The 17,095-nt window shown below is 42.1% G+C and overlaps 1 protein-coding gene across 1 annotated transcript; it reads left to right on the top strand.

The window, feature by feature from the left end:
* Positions 1 to 3,319: 3,319 nt before the first annotated feature.
* Positions 3,320 to 4,396, top strand: LOC128106615 (speckle-type POZ protein-like). Its single transcript, XM_052732189.1, has one exon. It carries the CDS (start codon positions 3,320 to 3,322, stop codon positions 4,394 to 4,396), a length of 1,077 nt encoding a protein of 358 aa, XP_052588149.1.
* The last annotated feature ends 12,699 nt before the right edge of the window (positions 4,397 to 17,095 follow it).

The raw sequence follows: 17,095 nt of genomic DNA, 5'->3' as shown, positions 1-17,095 counted from the left end.
GGTTTCTTTAGCTGGTTCTTTTTCCCTACAAGGTGGATGTTGGGGTTGTCCAAAGACAGCTTATGTTGGAGAGGATGTGGAGCAAAGGGAACACTCCTACACTGTTGGTGGGAATGTAAACTTGTGCACCCACTCTAGAAATCAATATGGTGGTTTCTCAGAAAATTGGGAATCAGTCTTCCTCAAGACACAGCTATACTACTCTGGGGCATATACCCAAGGAATCCTCAATCATACCACAAGGACACAAGCTCAACTATGTTCATAGCAGCATTAATTGTAATAGCCAGAACCTGGAAACAACCTAGATGCCCTTAAGCTGAAGAATGGACAAATAAAATGTGGTACATATACACAATGTTGTACTACTCAGCAGAGAAAAACAATGACATCATGAGGTTTGCAGGCAAATGAATGGAACTAGAAAAATCATCCTGTGTGAGGTAACCCAGACTCAGAAATACAAACATGGTATGTACTCACTCATAAGTGGATACTAGATGTAAAGCAAAGGATAACCAGACTGCAACTCACAACTCCAGGGAGGCTACCTAGTAAAGAGGACCCTAAGAAAGACACAGGGATTCCCCAATGCCTGAGAAATGGATGAGATCTACATGAGCACACTGGGGGTCGAGAGTGGGGAAAATGAAGGGCAAGGGTCAGGGGAAAGAGAGCTTAAGGAAGTGGGAAGTACTAGCTGGATCAGGAGCTGAGTGGGAGAACAGGGAGGGAGATACCATGAAAAAGAAGACCCCAGGGGAATAGGAAGAAGCAGAGTGCTAGAGAGGTCCTGAGAAATCCACAAAGATACCTCCACTGTAGACTACTGGCAATGGTCAAGAGAAATCATGAGCTGACCTACTCTGGTAACCAGATGGCGAAACACCCTGGCCATCATGATAGAACTCTCATCCATTGTCTGATGGAAGCAGATGCAGAGATCCACCACCAAGCCCCAGGTGGAGCTCCAGGAGTCCAATCTGTGAGAGAGAGGGGGATTGTATGAGCAAGAGATAGTGAGACCATGATTGGAAAAACCACAGGGACAAATAGCCAAACTAGTGGAAACACATGAACTGTGAACCAATGGCTGAGGAGCCCCCATTGAACTGGAGCGGGACCTCTGGATAAGTGGGACAGTTGATTAGCCTGAACTGTTTGGGAGGCCCCCAGGAAGTGGAGCTTGGACCTGTCCTTGTTACTGTCAGTTTTGTTTTGCTGTATTGACTGTTGGCTTTCTCAGTTGTGTGGACGCCACTGCCGCTTAAGACTTTGCCTTCTCCTAGTGGGAATCTGAATCACTTTGGCTGTGCCATGTCCCCCAGAGAACCACCTACCTGAAATAAAAGCTACACATGGTCCATCCCTGGAATGAGAAACTATATGAAAAGTTCTTGTAATTGAGACCCAGGCAGGAGTCAGTTCCCCACTGAGAGGATTGCTCCCACTCGGCAGGAGCATGCTCATGGAAGCTCAGAACTAACAGGTGGAGCATTTTTTTAAAATGAGGGGTCTTGCAGGAATTGTCTACCTTCATTACAATTGACAAATTTGAGGGAAAGGGTATCTGCCACCCTGGCCCTAAACACATACAGAAAAGTCACAGAGGCTACTAGTTAGCCACCTGCCAAAGAAAAATTCAGAGATCAAAACCAATTGATTGATTTATCCTGGATTGAGGGATGAGCAGCATTAAAGCCAGACTTTCAGGAGAGCTAGGCTGGGAATTGCTGAGTTGATTGAATCACTGAAGGTATTTCCCAGTCCTCTAGGCTTAGTGAGTCCCTCTAGACATGATGAAATAGAGAGAGATGACAGATATGGAGAGAATTTTACAGATTACATTCTAAGAAGAACTGTTTCAAAACTCCTTCTTCAGTAACTGTTGAATATACTCTATATCCTTTGACAACCAGAATACTGTCTCACTTTTAAGGCCCATCAGAGTAAGCATGGAATTTCAAAGTTTAAAGAGGACAGAACTCACCAGTGGAGGATGAAAATTATGAAGTATTGAGAAGCTGAATCATGGCAGTCAGCTTCATGGAATTGAGAACTTAAGATCTTTTCATAGCACACCCTTAGTGGATCGAAAACAGTTTTTCCAAGGAGAATTATCTGAGGGGGATGGGCAAGATCACCAATGAAAGTGTGTGGAGCCATCCCAGGGAATGTGAGTCTGGATGAAAGGAGACTGCCACTTTCAGAGTTGCTGCCTGGCTCTGCTTCTTGATCACCATATATGAATTCTTTCACCCTTACCTCCATGTTGTGAACACTGAGACTCCTGACAGGGTAAGGAAGCACCTCTTTCCTAATCATGATAGTGGGAGGATTTAGTGTAAAACCCTGAGAAGAGGAAATAACAGCTGTGTAGGAATGGATGCCATCCCTGTTATATTTAAGATGAACCACAATGTGCAAAATACACTTGTGGTGGTTTTTGTGGGTTCCCAACTTAGCAAGACATGGAATTAACTAAAACCCTAAAATGGAGGTCACAACAGTGGGAAGTGTTTTGCTTCATTTAATGTAGGTAGATCCATTTCAAGGACAGACTTTGGAAGTAAAAAGAAACAAACATCTAATCCGGATCTCAGGGCCTGAAACACACACCTTTAATTTAGAACTTGAGTCTGAAAGACACACCCTAAATTTGCCCACACCCTCTACTAGAAGCATATAAAAGGACATGGAAGCAAGAACCTCTTGCTCTTTGCCCGCTTGCCCTCACATTGCAAAAGTCCATCCCTTCCCTGGCAATAGAGAATATTGGAACACCAACATATACTGAAGACCAGTGGACACATCTCAACATCTTGGATTGAGTAAGTACTGGAATCTTGGTCTTTCTCTTCATAGGTAATGTGGGATTACCAGGACTGCAGCCCAAAGTCCTTCTAGTAAATCCCCTTTGGTCATATATAGAGAGATTTCTTATATATATTATGTTCCTCTAGAGAACCCTAGTGCAACATTTTTGACATGAATTAATAGAATGAATGATCAAAACTATCCAAAAGCTGTGTATAATTGTCAAAAGAAGTTACCTATTGACCTAAGATTCAATCTAGAAAATAATGGAGTGATGTAAGAGTATCTAGTTGCCTAGACTGTGTTCTCTGAAATTAGTAATAAAATCTGGATAGAAAATTTCAGAGACCCAAGTTTCCAGCCTCATGGAAGAGAGAACAGATGAGAACCAAACCTAAAAATCAAAATCCTGTCTGTTATTGCATCTCCCAGTGTGAAGAGAAAATAATTGCTAATTCTTCATTTTGGATCCAGTTGAACCTTCAAACTACCTGCAGGAGAAATGGCAGGAGATGAAATAGCCCAGAGATGGGACCACACACAAATCAGCGTTCAGGATGTCTCCTACAGGTGGACCATCAGCAACTTCCCTTTTATTGTTGAGGAAATGCCAGAAAGCTTTATGAGCCCAGCTTTCTCAATAGGAGCCAATGACAAATGGTGTTTGAGAATACACCCGAACGGAGTTGATGAAGAAAGTGCAGATTACCTGTCAGTTTACCTAGTGTTACTCAGCTGTGTAAAGAGTCATGTTTGGGCAAAGTTCCAGTTCTGGATCATAAACAACGAAGGAGTGAAAATGAAAGTCAGGAGGAGCCCAAGAGCCTTTAGGTTCGTGCCACGCAGCAATTGGGGTTATAAAAAATATATTGCTCGAGACTTCCTCTTGTCCCATGCGTTTCAGTTTCTCCCAGATGACCAGCTCACCCTTGTCTGCAAGGTGAGCATGGTCCAGGTCTCTTTGAGCATCTCTGACCAGAACAGGAAACCAGGAATTCAAGTTCCCAACTGCACATTGGCAGATGAGCTAGGAGAGCTGTGGGAGAATTCCTGTTTCACAGACTGCTGTCTGGTGGTAGCTGGCCAGGAATTCTGGGCTCACAAGGCCATCTTAGCAGCTCGCTCTTCAGTTTTCAGAGCCATGATTGAACAAGATATGGAAGAGAGTAGAAAGAATCGCTTTGAAATCCCTGACCTGGAGCCACAAGTCTTCAAGGCAATGATGGACTTCATTTACACAGGAACAGCACCAGACCTGGACAGCATGGCAGATGCTGTGCTGGTAGGTGCTGACAAGTATGGCCTGGAGCATTTGAAGGTCATGTGTGAGGATGCCCTCTGCAGGAACCTTTCTGTGGAGAATTCTGCCTATACTCTTGTCCTGGCTGACCTCCACAGCTCAGAGCAGCTGAAAACCCAGACACTTGCTTTCATTACAGCTCATGCTTCTGAGGTCTCTGAGACCTACAGCTGGAAGACAATGGTGGACTTATATCCCCACTTATTGGCTGAAGCTTATGGTTTCATGGCTTCTACTCACTGCCCTTCCCAGGGGCAACCTAGTAAATGCTTGAAGTGATCCTAGGCCCTTGTCAGCCTTTTCCTACACTTATCTCCCAGAAGCAGCCACGAATGTTTTTAACCAATGACACCTAGCTAGACTATGGGATGTGTGGAACATTTCCAGTGAAACTAGGGAAAAACAGCATGGTGGCTGAGGCTTAATACACATGTAATGGAGTCAATTTCAGGTTGAGAGATGGGGAGCCTTGGACTCTGGTAGATCTACCAAGCCTCTACCCTTTGGTTATACTGGTTTGATTTTTGTCCAAGGAGTTAGAATCTGGAATTCATTTTAGTTTCTGGCCCCAAGCACATTACAACAGTGTTTCTTTGGAGAAACCTATCTGGATTGGACTGAGCCGAAGAAATGGTCAAGGACTCAGAAATGAGAAAACAAACATAAATGTTTGCTAACAAGAGACAGGGAAGAGAAAGAAGACATTCATAGATTTTGGTCAACCTTATTTTCTGAAAGTTTTTAGCTATAGAAATTTCATTGTTGAATTGTTTACCTAACTTATGTGTATTATATTATCTTCTACAAGTAAAGATTCTTTCTTATACCATTCCAAATTGTGTCCCTTTTATTGTCAGTTGCCTTATGATTTATTAAGAATTCAGTTGTTATATTGAATAGATATGGAGAGAGTCAAACTTTGCCTTGTTCCAGATTTAGGTGGAATTGTTTAAGTTTCTCTTATTTAAGTTGATGTTGACTATGGACTTGTTTTAAACTGCCATTATTGTATATAGGTATGTCGCTTGTGTGCCAATCTCTCCCTGAGTTTCTTCATAAAAGAGTGTTAGATATTGAAAAATGATCTTCCTCCATATAATAATATCATCATGAGGTTTACGTCTTTCTGGGTTTGGTCTTTGTGGGGTTTATATGGTCAACTACATTTTCATTTATTTTTGCATATTGAATCATCCCTACATATCTAGGATACAATCTAGTTCATGGTGGTAAATATTCTTTGAATATTCTGGGGGATCAGTTTGTAATTATTTGATGAGTATTTTTGCAGCAGTGTTCATAAGTGAATTAGAGTGTGACTTAGTCATCTGTGTAATTTTAGACTCATAAAATAAATTGGGCAATGATCCTTTGTTTCTAATTTCTGGAATAATTTGAGGAGGATGGGCACTGACTCTTCTTTGAATGGCAGGTAGATAGCTGTGCCAAATATATCTGGTCCTGGGCTTTATTTGGTGAAGAAACTTTTAGCTATTATGGTATTTTAATAGGGTTTATCAGTCTATTTAAAATACATATGTGATCTGGATTTCATTTTGCTAAGTGGAACCTATTGTTTCTGATTTTTTTTATCTTGGTACCCTTTTCCTTTATTGAGTATATAGTGTCTTGAAAGCAACTACTACTTACTTCTTAGGTCCATTTATTGGAACATCCACTTCCAATTCTTTACCCTGAGATATTTTCTACCCATTAGGTTGAGGTGTATTTTGTAGATGCAGCAGAAGGATGCAGTCCGTTTCCACATCCACACTGTTAGTCTGTGACATTTTACTGTGAATCAAACCACTGATGTTGAGAGATATCAATGACCAATGTGGTTTGATTCCTAATATTTTTTGTCTTTATTGTTCTTGTGGTGGTGGTGGTGATGTTTGTGTTTTTGTTTATGTTTCCCGACTTTTGTCTTTACTGCTCTCAGATGATTTGTTCTCTGTACTACTCATGGTTATAGTGACCCTCCTCAGGTTGGAGTTTTCCTTCAACCACTTACTATGGGAAGGATTTGTTCACAAATATTGCTTAATTTGGTTTTCTTGTGGAATATCTTAATTTTTCTATCTCTGGTTATAGAAAGTTTTGCTGACTATAGTAGTCTGGGTCTACATGAAGGTGTCTGAGAGTCTGCTGCACATCTGTATAGGCTCTTTTGGCTTTTAAAATATCTTCAACCCCTGAGATTATATGCCCCACAATAGTTTTGCAGTTTCCAATGAGGTTCCAGAGGCAAGACCTGAGACACCAGGATGCTCAGAGCAAGTCAGAGAAAAAAGAGTGTGGTGTCCAGTGAAATCTAGAAACGGTGCAATCTAGCCGGGCGGTGGTGGCGCACGTCTTTAATCCCAGCACTCGGGAGGCAGAGCCAGGCGGATCTCTGTGAGTTTGAGGCCAGCCTGGGCTACCAAGTGAGTTCCAGGAAAGGTGCAAAGCTACACAGAGAAACCCTGTCTCGAAAAACCAAAAAAAAAAAAAAAAAAAAAGAAATGGTGCAATCTGAGTTTCAGGTCCCCAAAGGTCTCTGTAATCAGTCTCTGCCTAATGCTTTAGATGAATCTGACACCTGCATCTGGTCTCTCACCTCTGCATGAGGAATCTGATTGACACATTCTGTTTGGACACATAGGAGAGTTGGCCATGGCCAGCTGCTTCAGTGTCCAGAATAAATGTGAGATGTCACCATATTCCATGTTGGAAGTACCACTCAGGCTGAAAAATCCATCACCTACACAGCACTACCTGCCAAAACAGAAACAAGTGCCTAATCCATCACAATCCATTCTGATGAGGAAACTATAAATATCCTACCCCTACTGTTTCGTCTCTATAACTGTTCTTGTTAACAGAATTATGTCAATTCAAAATATAGAATCTGTGCTTGAGAGCTCACCCCAGAAAGTCTCTATGCTACAGAATACCCCATGTAATTGTCAGCCTGTAAATACTTTCTATTGGATTATATTCCAATATATCTTCTCTGGTGGCTATCTTACATTTCTGAAGATACCACTGAGATCCCAGACACCGGAAGTGGATAGAGTGGTGGACTGAGGTCCTCTTGGGGTGGGGATGGGTATGGAGTACAAGAGCTCCAGGGTGTGCCCATTCTAATCTAGGCATCCAAGCCTCCCTTTAATCAATTGCTGCATAACACTTCAGAGGACTCTGACACTTCCACACAAAAAGGAAACACATTAGAAAGTTATTTGGCCTCTCAAGTCTGTAGGAATGTCTTATTAAAGCACTTACTGTGTGGACACGTAGGAGAGGGGTGTCATGGGGCTATTACGCATGGTTTAGAATTTGTTTGATACTTCACCTGATTCCTCCTGTCTGTTCTGTTGTATGGATATGTGCTAGAAAGTCCTGTGGGTCTTTTGTGTGTGTGTGTGTGTGTGTGTGTGTGTGTGTGTGTGTGTGTGTGTGTGTGTATAGGTGTTGGTGTGCGTTTCATGTGGTTCTCTCAGCTTTGTTTTCCTTTAATGAACAGTGGCTCTCTCAGCTCGGAGGATATCCCCCTCCAGGCTTAATACATGCACTTCCTACTGTTGGGAATCTGAGTATTTTTGACTAAATCAGTTTGCCCTGTGAACCCCCTACCAATGGGAAAAAGAAAAGCTCCACCTGTGCCTCTCCACAAATGAGAAACATTATGAGCAAAGGCTAAGCTTACTGCCCAAGGTTTCTTAGTAACTCTGTGACAAGTCACACCTGCCCTCCAGGAGCATGCTCACTGGAGCATAGGACTCACAATTTAGAGCACCTTTCTTACAAACAATGGTTCTTGAAGTGATCACCAACAAAACCTTCAAATGACACATATGATGGAGGGGTGTCTACTCCAGTGACCCTGAACTCTCCTGGTGAATAGTCACCCATGCTACTAATTAGTCATCTGTAAAGAGTCTATCAGATGAATAAAAAAACCAAGGAGTCAAAACCAATGATGATTTATCCTATATTAACAGAAAGTAGTGTTGGAGCAAGACTTACAGAAGAGCCAGACTGGGAATGGCTGAGCTGATTGAAACTGAATTTATTTCTGTGTGCTTTAGGCTTAGAGAGTCTCTCTAAGACAGGACTAACAGGAGAGAGATGAGGTAAAGGGAACATATTCCTTATCACACTACAGAGGGGGATGCCTTCAAAGCCCCTCCCTCTATGGTTTCTGTTGAACACATTCTGCATTTCATAGAAACGAGCATCATAGATGTGGGGAGCATTTTACAGATCACATTTTGAAGAGGAACCATCTCAAAATGCCTTCCTCATAACTGTTTAATATCTTCTGCTGGAAACCAGAATACTTTCTCACTTTTAAGGCCCTACAGAGTAGGCACGGAAGTTCAAAGTTTGAAGAGGACAGAACTCACAGTTTAAAATGTGAAATATAAGGTATGGGAGGCTAAATCAAATCAATCAACATGATTGAATTGAGAAGCATTTAGGACTACACATAACACAATCAAAATTCACTTATGATTTTTAATCTTGGTTTCCAACTTGACTTCTTATGGAAAGAACTAAAATCCTAAAATGGAGAAAATATCTCTGAGATTTTCTGCTTAAGTAGCAGTAGATCCACTTCCAATAAGTATTTAGGTAGAAAGAGATAAACATTTAATCCGGATCTCAGGGCCTGAAGACACACACCTTTAATCCATATCTTGATGTTGGAAGGCACACCGTAAATTCAGCCACACCCTCTGTTGTTGCTCTTTGCCTGCATGCCTCGCCCTGCTGCAAGTTCATTCCTTTCCTCTGTTTAGAGAATACTTCTCTGGAATGCCAACATATATTGAATATAGCTCAGCTGTCCAACCTCCTGGACTGAATAAGTACAGGATCCTTGTACTTCCCCTTCATGTCTATCCATTGTGGGATTAGCAGGACTGCAGCCCCAAGTCATACTAATAAATACCCCTCTCTCATCTATAGAAAGATTTATTATGTATATTCTGTTACTTTTGAGAACCCTAGCACAACACTTTTTTATATGGGTGAATAAAATGTCCCAAATTATTCAACAGTTGTGAATAATGGTCAAAACTAGTTACCTATTCATCTAAGATTCAACCTAGAGAAAAATGGAGTGATGTAACAGTCCCTAGTAGTCTAGACTGTCTTCTCTGAAACTAATATTGAAATCTGGATAGTAAATTTGAGAGAGATTTTCCATACCCACTGAAGAAGGAACAGAGGGAAAAACAGAAACTAAAAATCTAAAAAATGTTTGTAATTGTGACCCCCAGGTTAAAGCAGAAAAAATACCAGTTCTTCCTTTTGAATAAGCTTTAACTTTCAAACCATCACAAGCAGATATGTCAGGGGACCTGGCAGCGAAGAGCTGAGGCTACACACAGATCAGTGTCCAGAAATTCTCCTACTGGTGGACCATCTCCAACTTCCATTTTTGCTTGGAGGGAATGTGGGTAGACAATAAAAGTGCCACTTTCTCACCAGGAGCCAATGACAAACAGAAATGGTGTTTGAAAGTACACCTGAATGGGGTGGATGAATAAGGCAAAGATTACCTGTCACCTTACTTAGTATTGCTACCTGTCCAAAGAGCACACTGTGGGCAAAATTCCATTTGTAGATCCTACATGCCAAATGAGAGAAAACAGAAATGATGAAGAGCCCAGGAGTCATCAGGTTCCTGCAAAACTGACACTGAGGATTCAAAAAGTTCATCTTTGGAGATTTTATCTTCTCTTATGGGCTTTGGCTTCTACTAGATTAAAAACTCACCCTTCGCTGCAGGGTGATCATGGTTAAGGACTCCTTCTGCATCTCTGATCAGAGCAAGAAGCCAGGGATCCAGGTTACAGGTGCATGATGGCAGATGACTGATGAGAGCTTTGGCAGAGTTCCCAATTCACAAACTGCTGCCTGGTGGTAGCTGGCCAGGAATTTCAGGCTCACAAGGCCATCTTAGCAGCTGTCTCCAGTTTTCAGAGCCATGTTTGAACATGACATGGAGGAGAGCAAAAGGAACCTCGTTGAGATCCATGACAGGGAACCACATGTAGCACAAGTTGTTAGAAGGTCTTATTAATAAAAACAAACCCGGTGCCAGTTATTGAGGTGAATCTTGGAAGATCAGAGAAGTAGAACAAGCCACAGCCATCTCACCTTGCCAGTTCCTCAGCTGATCCTGTTTCCTCAGACTGGAAGCATCTGAGTCCTAATCCAGAATGAATCTCAGCTGAGCTGCTGCTAAAAGCCTAAAAGCTTAACCAGGCTCTAGTTCCTGCTCCTCACACTTTATATACCTTCCTGCTTCCTGCCATCACTTCCTGGGATTAAAGGCATGTGTCACCATGCCTGGCTGTTTCCAGTGTAGCTTTGAAATCACAGAGATCCAGATGGGTCTTTCCTCCAGAATGCTAGGATTAAAGGTGTATGTGCCACCATTTTCTGGCTTCTGTGTCTATCTAGTGGCTATTCTGTCCTCTGACCCCAGGTAAGCTTATTAGGATACACAATATATTGGTGGACACAATATATAACCACATTTCCCCATTTTTGTCTAATATAATAAAAGAAGGTTACTGTCAAGAATTACATTAACAATGTCTAGTCCATTAACATTTGACAGATTCAGAGAAAAAACTCCATTAATAAATAACAATGTCCAGTCCATTAACAATTGACAGATTCAGATAAAAAAGTTTCATTACTTATCCTATTTAAAACAAGTATTTCCTTTTTAAAAGTAGATTAAACAATCTCCCTATTTATCTTATCAGCCACAAGTCGTCAAGGCAATGATGGGCTTCATTTACACTGGGAAGGGAGCAGACCTCCACAGCTTGGTAGATGCTGTATTGACAGCTGCTTACAAATATGATCTGGAGCATTTGAAGTTCATGATTGAGCACGCCCTCTGCAGGGACCTCTCTGTGGATAATGCTGCCCACATTCTAATACTGGCTAACCATTACAATGCAGAGCAGCTGAAAACTCAGGCACTATATTTCATTAGAGTTCATGCTTCTGATGTCTCCGAGTTCTCAGGCTGGAAGACAATGGTGGGCTCATACCCCGACTTGATGGCTGACGCATACAGTTCCCTTGCTTCTGCACAGGGTCTCTTCCTGGAACCTCCTCTGAAAAGTCTGAAACAGTCCATGGACATGTTCAGCTTTGACCTACAGGTGACTTCCAGAAGTAGCAGCCAGTGTGGTTGTTTCAAAGCCACCTGGGTAGACTCTGCTAGCAGGCTGGAAAGAGCAAGCAGGCAAAGACCAAAATATTTTCTTTCTCATCTTTTTATAGGCTCCCAGCAGAAGGTGGTACCCAATTAAAAGTGTGTCTTCTTCCATCAAGACACAGAATAAAGGAGTTTGTCTCATTACCTCAAGATCCAGATTAGAAGTGATTGTTCCTACTTCAGTGCTGAGGGATGTTCTGTATGGCAAATGTGTTGCTGATTAGTCAATAAATAAAACACTGATTGGCCATTGGCTAGGCAGGAAGTGTAGGTGGGACAAGGAGGAGAATAAAGCTGGGAAATGGAAGGCTGAGTCAGAGAGACACTGCCAGCCACCACGATGACAAATAGCATGTGAAGATGCCGGTAAGCCACGAGCCACATGGCAAAGTATAGATTTATAGAAATGGATTAATTTAAGATATAAGAACAGTTAGCAAGAAGCCTGCCACGGCCATACAGTTTGTAAGCAATATAAGTCTCTGTGTTTACTTGGTCGGGTCTGAGTGGCTGTGGGACTGGCAGGTGAGAGAGATTTGTCCTGACTGTGGGCCAGGCAGGAAAACTCTAGCTACACTTCAGATTAATCAAAAAATCCCTCTTGTGTGCCCTTCATTTTAAGATTTTAAAAACTTCCAGATATGGTCAAGTTGACAACCAAGAATAGCCTTTACTAGTTCACCTCTTGTCAATTTCACACACAATCATGTCTCCTTATCCATCTTCATTTCCAGATGAGAGCAAAAACCATAATTACACCTAAACATAATTATCCCAGATACATTTGCAAATGCAATATACATTTAAGCAGGATATAATTTCATCTAACATAATATAACTGTCACCTATACAATCACAAATGTGTTTTGAATTTAGCATAGTTGGTGATGTCTCTTAATGAATGTTCTGTCATTATCTCAAATTTAAATATGGTAGCCATTGCTAATCTCTTCCTGGATGTTATATCATTTGATAAAGAAATTGAAAGAGAACACAAATATCTGTATGAACACATTCTTAACAAAATACAACAGAATTACTCACGTCAACTGTATTGCTGTTTTCTGTAATTTCTTCTATGGCCTAAACTCCTGCTCCTCACCAGCTGCAATACTCAGGAGAACTGGCCCTGTACCTTAATAGGACAACACAGCAGATCTGACCTTGTTGATGGGGGTTGGTCAGGAGGTTGTGCGTCTCTCTCTCTCTCTCTCTCTCTCTCTCTCTCTCTCTCTCTCTCTCTCTCTCTCTCTCTGTATGTGTGTTTGTGTGTGTGTGTGTGTGTGTGTGTGTGTGTATGTGAATGTGAGATGGCCTGATGGCAGGAGGGCTGGAAAAGTGACCACACTCCTTGCTGGCAGCTGCAGTGGGTGAGGTAGCAAAAGCAATGCTGGAGAGCTTGCCCTGTTGTGTCCATGAGGGAAAGTGGCACACTGACCAACCCAGCTACCACCCAGGCCCAGAACCAGGGCTACAATTTGGCCAACCTCAACATTCCCCTTGTAGGGAAAAAGAACCAGCTAAAGAAACCCACCCTGACCCTGGAGCCCAGAACCAGGGAAAGAAATACATCCTAGATCTAGGACCTGATCCAGTGAAAGAAACACTTCATCCTTGAACCCAGAAACAAAGAAACATGCCCTGACTCTGAAACTAGTGCCAAAGAAATTCACTTTATCCACAGAATCAGAGCCAGTGAAAGAAATATGCCCAGGCCCTAGAATTAGAGCCAAAAAGCTTAGAAAAGCCAATAAAGGAAGTACAGTTTGGCTCTGAAATCAGGGACATCTCTGCCCCTGACCCATGAAACTAACCAATCCCCGAGCAGAAAACCTTGTCCCTGGAGAAACTCCACCCCTAAGAAATCTTATATAAACCACCTCCCTGTTTATTTGTCAGCTGTTCTTTCCCACCCTGGTAGAGGCAGCCACTCTCTTGGATTTCTCCTTCCCAAATAAATCTCTTTCTCAAAAAAATCTTGTGTGTGAAATTCTTTATTTGCTGGGGAAAGAAAAGAAGAATCTTGCTAAGATGTCCTGTAGAGGACTGTCACCAAAAAAAACTTGCAGAGACTTTCTCTTAGGGGACTGAGCAAGGGAGAGCAGAAAAAGTAAAAACTTTTCTCTGGAGCCAGAGGAGATTGCTATGTTTCTGCAGGGGTTTCGCTTTTAGCAGAATTAAACAGAAGAAGCAACATCTTGGGCCAGAGAAGAAGCAGAGCTCTGCTGAGAAGCCCTCGTGAGTGGGGGCTCAGCAAAGCTCAGCTGTAACAGTTCTCCAGGAAAATAGCAGGATTGCTATATCTTGCTGGGAGACCATCCTCCACTACACCCCAACTCAAGGTATAGCTAGAGCTGTCCTAGCAGCTCAAGGTATAGCCTGACTCTACAAGCACTCAAGATACCTTTTCCTTTAGAGCTGAGCTGTTCCATTACAGCTCCAGCCACCACAGCTGTCCTAGCAGCTCAAGCTATAGCCTGACTCTATGAACATTCAAGATACCTTTTCCTTTAGAGCTGAGCTGTTCCATTACAGTTCCAGTCATCACAGCTGTCTTAGCAGCTCAAGGTATAGCCAGACTTCCCAAGCAGTCAGAATACTTTCACCCTGCCACCCCAAGAGTTTCAGCTTACACAACTCATGTATGAACTGCTGGAGCATATGAAGGGGCTGGAACTGCAGATTCAAAGATGCAGGATCTCTATGACACAAGGCAACAATGAAGGTTATCCACAAGGAGTCTCACTGAGGGCCCAGTATTGACAGTGTAGCAGAAGCCAGAGACCTCAAACCAGAACAATGACTCATTGTAATGATCTCTTACAAGTTAAGATGTATGAACTAAAGGGTGTATGTACTGTGTGACTCACTGTGTCACACTACAGCTTCCACCCTGGGACTTCATTTTTGTATGTTAGTTTGTTTCTCTTTGTTTTGATTTTTTTGGTTTCTCTTTTGAATTTTATTTTGTTTTGTGGGAGAGGTTCCAAGGGTGGAAGGCAGCTATGATGGGTCAGGAAGATGGATGGATCTGGATGTATAATGCGAAACCCACAAAGAATCAATAAAAAATTGAATTAAAAAAGGGAGTCAAGCATTTAATCTCAACCTTCAGGGGGCTGAGGTACTCAGATCTCTGCATTTTTTTCTCCTTTTTTTTTTGTTTTTTGAGACAGGCTTTCTCTGTGTAGTTTTGGTGCCTTTCCTGGAGCTCACTCTGTTTTTTGTTTTTTTTTTTTTTTTTTGTTTTTTTTTTTTTTCGTTTTTCGAGACAGGGATTCTCTGTGTAGCTTTGCGCCTTTCCTGGGACTCGCTTGGTAGCCCAGGCTGGCCTCGAACTCACAGAGATCCACCTGGCTCTGCCTCCCTCTGTAGACCAGGCTGGCCTCGATCCACCTGCCTCTGCCTCCCGAGTGCTGGGATTAAAGGCGTGCTCCACCACTGCCCAGCAGATCTCTGCATTTTTGAGTCCAGCTTGCTCTTTAGATTGGGTTCCAAGATAGCCAAGGCTATGTAAAGACATTCCCTTTCAAAAACAGAAAGAGAAAGAACCCAAATCAGCCTGGAAGCTGTATTTCATTGTGTGTGGTGATTCATGCCTGCATCTCATGATACCATTGAGATTGGCTTAGGAGGATTGCTTATGTACAGGAAGGTCATTGTAAACAACGATTGCAGCATATACTTATATTAGCTGGGGATATTTTGTTGGTTTGTTGTTGTTGTTGTTTGTTATTTGGGTGAGTTTTTTCGAGAAGGGTGTCAAAAATGTCAAACTCACAATGTAATTGAAAATGACCTGATTTTAAGAAATAAATAAACTGTTATGGAAAAAAATTAAGTGAAATAAAATTAAATTTAAAAAAAACTTCAAGTCTTTGACAAAGAAATTGAAGAAGATATCAGAAAATGGAAAGATCTCCGATGCTCGTGAATTAGTAAGATTAAGATCTAAAAATGGCCGTTCTACAAAAAGCCATCTACAGATTCAAAGCAATCTGCTTCAAAATTTCAACACAATTCTTTCCATATCTTTAAAGACCATTCTCAGCATCCTATGGTGTAGCTTGAGTTTTCCTGCCTGGCCCACAGTCAGGGCAAATCGCTCTCACCTGCCAGTCCCACAGCCACTCAGACCCGACCAAGTAAACACAGAGACTTATATTGGTTACAAACTGTATGGCCGTGGCAGGCTTCTTGCTAACTGTTCTTACAGCTTAACTTAATCCATTTCCATTAATCTATACCTTGCCACGTGGCTCGTGGCTTACCGGCATCTTCACATGCTGTTTGTCATCCTGGCAGCTGGCAGTGCCTCTCTGACTGAGCCTTCCACTTCCCAGCTTTATTCTCCTCCTTGTCCCGCCTATACTTCCTGCCTAGCCAATGGCCAATCAGTGTTTTATTTATTGACCAATCAGCAACACATTTGCCATACAGACCATCCCACAGCAATATGGAAATACAGAAAGCATTAGATAGCTAAAACATTCCAAAACAATAAAAGAACTGCTGTAAGCATCACCATTCCTGATTCCAAATTGTACCTCAAAGGTTTAATAAAAGTAATTAAAGAGTATGGAGACCTCCAGGCCCTGACTGCTGCTGAGCAATATGTCTGTGTCAATGGCCCCAGTGCATTCAGGGTCTTTGCCCAAACTTGACTCTTTGGACAGCTGAGCAACTGTAAGTAAACTGACAGGTAATCTTCAGTTTCTTCATCGACCAGACATGCATACTCTCAAACACTATTTCTGTTAGTCATTGCCTCCTGAAGAGAAAATTCAGTCATGGTCCTATGTCACCAAAATTCCTCTGGACCTAACCAACTGTTGGAAAACACTTATCCTTGCATTTTGGGGATTATTAAAACCCCACATTTCCTATCTTCCTGGCAATCCTCTCAAACCTGGGATTAGAGAGAAAACCTATTATGGCAGAAAATAAAGCTTCTTTAATTTGACTCAAAATATTTGCGTTGGTGTTCTTTCCTTCAGTGGGAATATCACTACCCATCTTGGCCCCTTTCCTGGAGTTGTGATATGTTTCTTCATTCTTGGTGTGTCTGTACCTTTTGTCGTCTGCCTGGATTAGGCTGTTACAGTTTCCCATCCTCTTTAATCATTGGAAAGTGAGGCACCATGAGGAGCTATAAAGGATTTCTTACCTGACAGCCATAATTTTTCTTACCTCCATTGTGGAGAAAGAATCCAATTGGCTGATGTTTATCTTGATCAATCACCCTACCTGACAATGTTATTTCCTTCTCAGTCTGTTGGATTAAGGATATCAGAAGCTCAAAGTGGTTTGGGAGAAGTCTGAGCTTCTGGTTCAATGATCTATTTGTTGTGGCTCCAAACAGGAGCACTGTCTACACCACCTATCACAGTGGAATCAAAACTTCCAGGCCAGAAGAACTTAAGGTCATGGAAACAGGAAGAAATTTTTTCTCAAGAGGTTGCCAGGGGTGATAGTGAGTGGTACTATTCCCTTTTCTACCACCTGGTGCCTGGTCCCATATATCTGGGCTATGGAGAAACCTGCCTCCTGACTAGTCCTACACCAACCCTCCAGGTGGCTGCCAATTCATTGGCTCTGCAACTTTCTCTTCAAAAGTTCATAACAGCTGCTCCAGTAAGTCTGTGAATCTGGTACAACCAGTGGAATACATGATTGTGGGCCAGAGTTGTTCCTCTCTCTGAGAATTTAGTATCCTGGTCAGATGCTATACTGTGTGGAATACC

The sequence above is a fragment of the Peromyscus californicus genome, unplaced genomic scaffold (assembly GCF_007827085.1).
Source record: "Peromyscus californicus insignis strain IS unplaced genomic scaffold, ASM782708v3 Scaffold_9__1_contigs__length_137607984, whole genome shotgun sequence".
Taxonomy (NCBI): domain Eukaryota; kingdom Metazoa; phylum Chordata; class Mammalia; order Rodentia; family Cricetidae; genus Peromyscus; species Peromyscus californicus.
Note: the sequence above shows the minus strand (reverse complement) of the source record. Positions and strands in the feature narration are given on the sequence as shown.

What these genes read in the sequence shown, in the direction of transcription:
- LOC128106615 (XM_052732189.1), top strand. Translation starts at nt 3,320, where the DNA reads ATGGCAGGAGATGAAATAGCCCAGAGATGGGACCACACACAAATCAGC.